Below are 7,500 nucleotides of genomic sequence, written 5' to 3' on the forward strand. Positions count from 1 at the left end.
CGGTGGCCGGTGAGGCGGGGGATGAGGCGGTTTCCTCTTAGAGTCGTTAGAGTTAGCATTAGCGTTAGCCGCGGCCGAAGAGGACAGTTTGCGATGCTTTTTGCGGCGACGGGGTGTCCGGCTGCGCGGCTCTGCATCGTCCGAATCGCTGAGCTCTGAGTGAGAGAGCTGAGAGGATTTAGGAGAGAGAGACCAGGATGGAGTGACATAATCTGAAACGGGACCAGACCCAGACTCCTCCTCCTAAACAGAATGAGAGACAGAGCGACAGAGAGAGAGCGACAGAGAGACAGAGAGAGAAAGAGAGAGAGTACACTTACATGTATGAAAAAAAAACTGAAGATAGAAATCAAAACATGACGGACACAAACGGAAAAGTGGCCTTTACGAAACAGTTATATTATACTGGGTTCACGGACGGACAGAAGGAGGGGCGCAAATAAAGAAAATAAGAAACAGAAAAAGAGATTATGTGCATGTGTAGAGATTAAATGTCCTTCTGCCATCCTGACCCCACCCCTTCCCCCAACTACCCTGGTTACGCTATGCTATTAGCTGCTATTAGCTATAGTTTCACAATCCGGAGAGTTCAAATTGAAGAAAACCTCAGATTTACTCTAGAGGAGGCATCTGTCCACTACCATCGCCATCTACCATCTCCGGGCCAAGTTCGGAGTAGAGTAAACTAGCTCAGATATACTGTCTAACTCTATAAACTAGCTCAGGTATTCTGTACAACCCTATATAGTTATACAGTATTGATATTAAGACTTACCCTGTTCAAATACACTCCTTTGGTTTCATAAAGGTGTTAAAACAAGGAGTAATGAATAACGGCATTTCTGAGTGTTGTGATTGGTGTACGTTTGGCAGTGTTTAGAAGTTTACCTTCTTAATGTTCTTCTCGTTGTCAGGAGGTGGCTCGCTGGCTGCAGCAGGCACTGAGCTGGGTAAACTCTACAACACAAGGAGAACACACACGTCATGGACGTCATGCTGATCAATCATTTACCTGCAATAATCACAGTAATCATAGTACACACACACACACACACACACACACACACACACAGACTGACCACTAACCAGAATACCTTTCGTAATGCTATTAAAGTGATTAGCAATTCTTTCATGTTTATGAATAATACCTTGGAGGTATAAAGGTTCTATATGTTAATGCTATAAATGTTATTTACAAGGCGGTGAGGCATACTCCATGTGAGACACCAAATATTGCTTATATAAAATAAATCTAAAAGAATCGAATTTTACTGAGAAACATTATAGATCAGTAATAAATGCTATAAGAACGGTATTATTCCAAAGTCTTTATGTGTACAGACTGAAATCCATGGGCTGAAAGGGCTGGAACGTTACGCTGGTTTCCTGTGAAGTAAACAATCGTCACGTGCACAAACACGGCTATTTATACATCCCGTATAATTCATTCCTGATATGATATCTATAGAATATAAGAATAAAACTGGCTTCCTGTTGTGCTTGTCCACTCGATTAACCTTTCAGAAGCTAGCTAGTTATCGAGATCGATTATGTACAAGGACGACGATTGCTGGGATTATTGATCTAGGTTTGATGTTTCCCCGTTCCGTTTGTGTCCTCACTTCTATATATCTACTTTGTACTTTATCTGCTAACTTTTATATTCTCGCTAACACACACGATATACACAATACACCCAAAAAGATGTGTGTGACAATCTCCATGGTTACCCTCGTCATGGCGTTTTCCCCCCACTCGCTCGGATTATAGTCCACGGTGATCTCCTCGCCTTTGGTGATGTCGCGAATCGCTACGACGACCAGCCGCACCTGATTGCCACAGTGCACTTCCCGGATACGGCAGTTGGGTGGTGGGTAGAGAACGGCTCCCCTCCCGCTGCTGGAGCTCTGCTCCCCCGTCTCAGCAGGACTGACAGAGGGAGAGAGAGAGAGAGAGAGAGAGAGAGAGAGAGAGAGAGAGAGAGAGAGAGGGGCAGGAGACACATGACAGTCAGTGAGTGTGTGTGTGTGAGAGAGAGAGAGAGTGAGAGAGAGAGAGAGAGAGAGAGAGAGAGAGAGAGGCAGGAGACACATGACAGACAGTCAGTGAGTGTGTGTGTGTGTGTGTGTGTGTGTGAGAGAGAGAGAGAGAGAGAGAGAGAGGCAGGAGGCACATGACAGACAGTGAGTGAGTGAGTGAGTGAGAGAGAGAGAGAGACACAGAGAAAGGCAGGAGGCACATGACAGACAGCGAGTGAGTGAGTGAGTGAGTGAGAGAGAGAGAAAGGGAGAGAGAGAGAGAGAGAGAGAGAGAGAGACAGAGAAAGGCAGGAGGCACATGACAGACAGCGAGTGAGTGAGTGAGTGAGTGAGAGAGAAAGGGAGAGAAAGGGAGAGAGAGAGGCAGGATATCAGAGTGAGACAAAGACAAACAGAGGGCACAATCAGTCAACAGAAAAAGAGAGCGAGAGAGTAGTGAGTGAGTGAGAGAGAGAGATTAAAAACAGAGGTAAGACAGAATGATACAGAGAGTGAGAGAGACATAGTGAGATAAGGAGGAGCAAAAAGAGACAGACATAGATAGATGATGGCAATCAACGAGAGAAAGAGAGAGAGATCAGCATATACAGCACATTAATCAATGCCACGTACACAATCCCACAGTTGTGTGTTCTCACAGATAAGAACTCAGTCAGAGACCAGTTTCCACTTTTAACAGTTTCCTATATTACCCACAATCCTGTGCGAGTACACGCTGATAGCGGCACAGTGGGATTTAGCCCTCGCTTCATCTCTACCTAAAGAGAGCGATGCAGCGACACTTTAGTGCTTCAGTCTGTTCAGCTCTCTCTCACCTCCTCCTCCTCTTCTCATCTCTAGAATGGATCGGGTTTCCAAAGCTTCAGCTTTCACTCTCTACCACTGCCGAAATCCTCTCACACGCCTCATCTCGTACATCGCTAACTAGCCGAGCCGAGTCTCTGCCGTTACTCGGCCGCAGTGCATTCTGGGACTTTTGAGTCCAGCGTATGCACCGACGTCAGCGCTACTTTTACACTTCTCACTGGAACACTGTTTATTACTCTTTAAATCGCCACACGCTTGCGTATTTTATTTATTCACTAATTTATTCAACATGTATTTTCTATATCGTGCCATAAATAAGAATTTGTTAAAATAATTCCATCCAGGTTTTTAGTTTAATATTTACTTCACTCCATAAAGGAGACATTTTTAATTATCTCTGTATTTTTTTTTTTATTATTTTAACACAATTGTTACTTATTCTGCTTATTTGTTTCTAAACATATATATATATATATATATATATATATATATATATATATAATATTTTTAAATACGATCAGAGAGTCTATTTTACTCATTCAATACTTGTTTTAAAATGATATTTACTTCATTGTACAAGTGTTCCATTATTTCCGAACACGTGTCACTTATTTGCCTTTTTTATTTATCATTTATTTATTTATATTTTTGCCATTTTTTCTATTTTACTGCACTCGAAAATACATTTTTGTTGTGCGTGTTATCCTGTATTTATTACATTTTACTTATCTCAAAGTAAAACACTTGAAACTTATTTTTCATTTATTTATTTCTAACCTTCTCCATCATTTTTCACATTTTTCAAGACTAATTTAACGCTCACTTTTCTTTATTGAACCATCGGTAATGTGAATTCAATAACGCTCCTTATAAACATGGAACATTCCACACTGAACACACACACACACACACACACACACACACACACACACATGCATACAGTATCATCTTCACTGTGGCTAAACACAAACATACAGACATGCACACACATGACTACACACTGTAATAAACACTCACACTGACACACACACACATTCCATTATTGGCACAAAGATAATAAACACATTGCAATAAACACACACAGCCTACATTCCAGTAATCCCCCACATCTATACACACACCCCCCTTACACGCACACACACACACACACACACATCTCAACCACACAAACAATTACCCACTATCTTCCCTCAACTGCACGCACACACTCAAACACAGTCACATAAATACATGCACGGTATCTCATCTCCTCACACACACACACACACACACACACACACACACACACACACACTCACCAGGCTTGGGCAGATTCAGCAGCGCTGTATGGACCAGATCTGTGTTTGTGCTCTGTTCTTTCCTGTCCATTACCTGAAACACACACACACACACACACTTTCAGATTATGAGCCACATTCTCTTTCCTTCCAGCAGGTTGGTGTTATCGTTCCTGCTCCAGCCTCACTGTAACACGCCGGTTTGTTAGAGTGTTTACGGTAAGCTCACTACTCCAGCAGTAACAGTGCGCTTACATCACACTGGAATTACGGTAATTACAGAGAGCTTTCCGTTTTTGTCTTCGTCACGCCTGTAATCGGCGGCTGGAAAGCGCGGACGTCGCAAACAAACAACAGTGGCGGCTTTTTACGGGTAAAGTCTACGAAGAATGAAACGACGAGATTTAACTCTAATTTATCACACGTTCCCATCATGCACTTCTACATGAGCGTGATTAACATAATGCCTTAGCTAGCTGCAAGCTATCAGAGTGTGTGTGTGTGTGTGTGTGTTGTATGAAAATCTACCAGATGCTACTTAAACGTTATCGCGCTTCTATCTTTCTTTGTGCATATTAATAAAGAAACACAATAAGCAATTATCTTTAGGCAACACTATTAGGATAAAAACTAATCTAGGCTGCACCAGTGCACCAGCAGGGGGCGCTGACGTGTTGTTTTAGAAGTGTAGAAAATAAATTTAAAAAGCCTGCTTCTAATCAACAAAGCAGTGATGATTGAATTTTTTATAACCACACAGCCTCAAGAACACACACACACACACACACACACACACACACACACACACACACACTCCTCACCTGGTGGTCCGTAGCTGTGTTCTGTGTTCTCCTCATCGTCTTCTGTGGCAAAGACTCTATCACACACTTTCACCGGTGTGCCCTTTCTCTTCCTACTGCAACCACGTCTGTGACAAACACACACACACACACACACACACACACACACACCTTTCTTTTATCATCTGCCAGCTTCATAAACTTAACCACTTGCATAAGACATGGGTCACGTCATACACACAGCGGTCAATAAACTGCTAGTCACTGCAAGCGATCAATGGAAATCACAGCGGTAATCAATTGTTAAGCCCCGCCCCCTTTGTGTTCATTTGACTGCAAAATGGGTTGCCAAGTCAGGCGATGTAAACCCTCATTTGGGAACAGGCGCAAACAGAAGTCATTATAAATCTGATGGAAGCAATTAAAATGGGTTTCCTCTGCTGGCAGGCAGAAATTAAATACTGCTTTAGGTAAAATGACCGAAATAAACACACACACACACACACAGATACTCTGTGTAAGGTTAATAACACTTCAGTGTTCAGCGTGTTTATCACGCGAGGTTAACGAGGTTTAAAGACAACCCAAACACACCGACTGTGCTCTTTAACTCAGTCATTTTCACACAAAGATTTGGTAGTAGATTTGCGTGTACTTATTTCATTATTTATTAACATTTTCTGTTCCTCAACCAGGGTATAATACCTCATCAGATTCTATTAAAGGATTTCTCCAAAACAATAGCAACTTTCCCGAGAGACACTAACAGCACAGTGAGAGTAACAACAAACATCTGGCTGATTCAGAGCCTTGAATCTTTAATCTGTAACTCTTCAGCACTGCACCTTTAATCTGTAACTCTTCAACTCTGCACCTTTAATCTGTAACTCTTCAGCACTGCACCTTTAATCTGTAACTGTTCAGCACTGCACCTTTAATCTGTAACTGTTCAGCTCTGCACCTTTAATCTGTAACTCTTCAGCACTGCACCTTTAATCTGTAACTCTTCAGCTCTGCACCTTTAATCTGTAACTCTTCAGCACTGCACCTTTAATCTGTAACTCTTCAACTCTGCACCTTTAATCTGTAACTCTTCAGCTCTGCACCTTTAATCTGTAACTGTTCAGCACTGCACCTTTAATCTGTAACTCTTCAGCACTGCACCTTTAATCTGTAACTCTTCAGCTCTGCACCTTTAATCTGTAACTGTTCAGCACTGCACCTTTAATCTGTAACTCTTCAGCACTGCACCTTTAATCTGTAACTCTTCAGCACTGCACCTTTAATCTGTAACTGTTCAGCACTGCACCTTTAATCTGTAACTGTTCAGCACTGCACCTTTAATCTGTAACTGTTCAGCACTGCACCTTTAATCTGTAACTCTTCTGCTCTGCACCTTTAATCTGTAACTGTTCAGCACTGCACCTTTAATCTGTAACTCTTCAGCTCTGCACCTTTAATCTGTAACTGTTCAGCACTGCACCTTTAATCTGTAACTCTTCAGCTCTGCACCTTTAATCTGTAACTGTTCAGCACTGCACCTTTAATCTGTAACTGTTCAGCATCATATACGTAATCTGTATATCTATGGCATTGTGCTTTTAATCTGTGAAGCTTTGACTCTTTAAAGTGTAAAACTGATCTCTAGTATAATATTCACACTTCGTCTTTGTGTATAAACCTCAGCATCGCAGGAACGGAGTAACGGAACTGATGACAGCTCAGTGTTTAAGAGTTCAGTGTTTGTTTTTTGAAACCCTGAGCTCATTTTCCACAGATGCAACTGAGAATGCTTAATTAAATGAGCGTGAAGATGCACTCAGTCCCATATTTACAGATGTGTTGTCCGTGTGCGTGTGTGTGTGTGTGTGTGTGAGAGAGAGAGAGAGAGAGACTGACATATTCATTGAGCTGTGATGAGACTTAGTCTTGCTGACTGGATATTGATCTAACCGACCCTCCATCTGGATCTGAGAGTGTGTGTGTGTGTGCGTGCGTGCATGCGTATGTGTGTCTGTGCGTGTGTGTCTGCATGAATGTGTGTGCGTGTGTGTGTGTGCGTGCGTGCCTGCATGAGTGTGAGTGAGTGTGAGTGTGTGTTGTGTGTGGTGTGTGTGTGTGTGTGTGTGTGTGGTGAGAACGCAGGCGCATTTATGTGTCCAAGTTCTTTGTAGCATTTCAGGCGTCTTGATCAAGCACTGTCAGAAAACACGCGCTAAAATAAGAGAAAGAAATAGAGCGAAAGAGAGTGGGGGAGACAAACAGACAAAAGAGAGACAGACAGAGGGAGGAAAAGAGGGAGGGGGAGAGGGAGAGAGAGAAAGAGAGAGATAGAGAAATGAAGAGAAATAATGAGACGGGGATAGACAGAGAGGGAGAGAGAGGGAGAACTTTTCTTTCATGTGTTAGTTTAATTGCTTTCCAAGGTGCGTGCAAATAAAAGAGTAGGAGAAAATGTGTGTGTGTGTGTGTGTGTGTGTGTGTGTGTGTGTGCGCTTCAAAAACAACGTGCGGCACAAAGAAAAAGAAACGCAGTCTTTTAACGGGTGTTCCTGCCCGTTGCCATGGTTTCACTAT

General features: G+C 42.5%; 1 protein-coding gene across 1 annotated transcript in view; it reads right to left on the reverse strand.

The window, feature by feature from the left end:
- Nucleotides 1–7,500, reverse strand: part of si:dkey-117m1.4 (uncharacterized) — a 20,529-nt gene that overhangs the window by 7,704 nt on the left and 5,325 nt on the right. The window contains exons 2-6 of the mRNA XM_053622176.1: nucleotides 4,945–5,051; nucleotides 4,145–4,217; nucleotides 1,731–1,929; nucleotides 889–957; nucleotides 1–243 (exon numbers count right to left, since the gene is read on the reverse strand). The exon at nucleotides 1–243 is cut by the window's left edge and continues 749 nt beyond it. Of these exons, the coding sequence (XP_053478151.1) occupies nucleotides 1–243; nucleotides 889–957; nucleotides 1,731–1,929; nucleotides 4,145–4,217; nucleotides 4,945–5,051 (691 nt within the window). The remainder of the gene's footprint in view (nucleotides 244–888; nucleotides 958–1,730; nucleotides 1,930–4,144; nucleotides 4,218–4,944; nucleotides 5,052–7,500) is intronic.

Source organism: Ictalurus furcatus, chromosome 3, assembly GCF_023375685.1.
Source record: "Ictalurus furcatus strain D&B chromosome 3, Billie_1.0, whole genome shotgun sequence".
Lineage (NCBI taxonomy): Eukaryota > Metazoa > Chordata > Actinopteri > Siluriformes > Ictaluridae > Ictalurus > Ictalurus furcatus.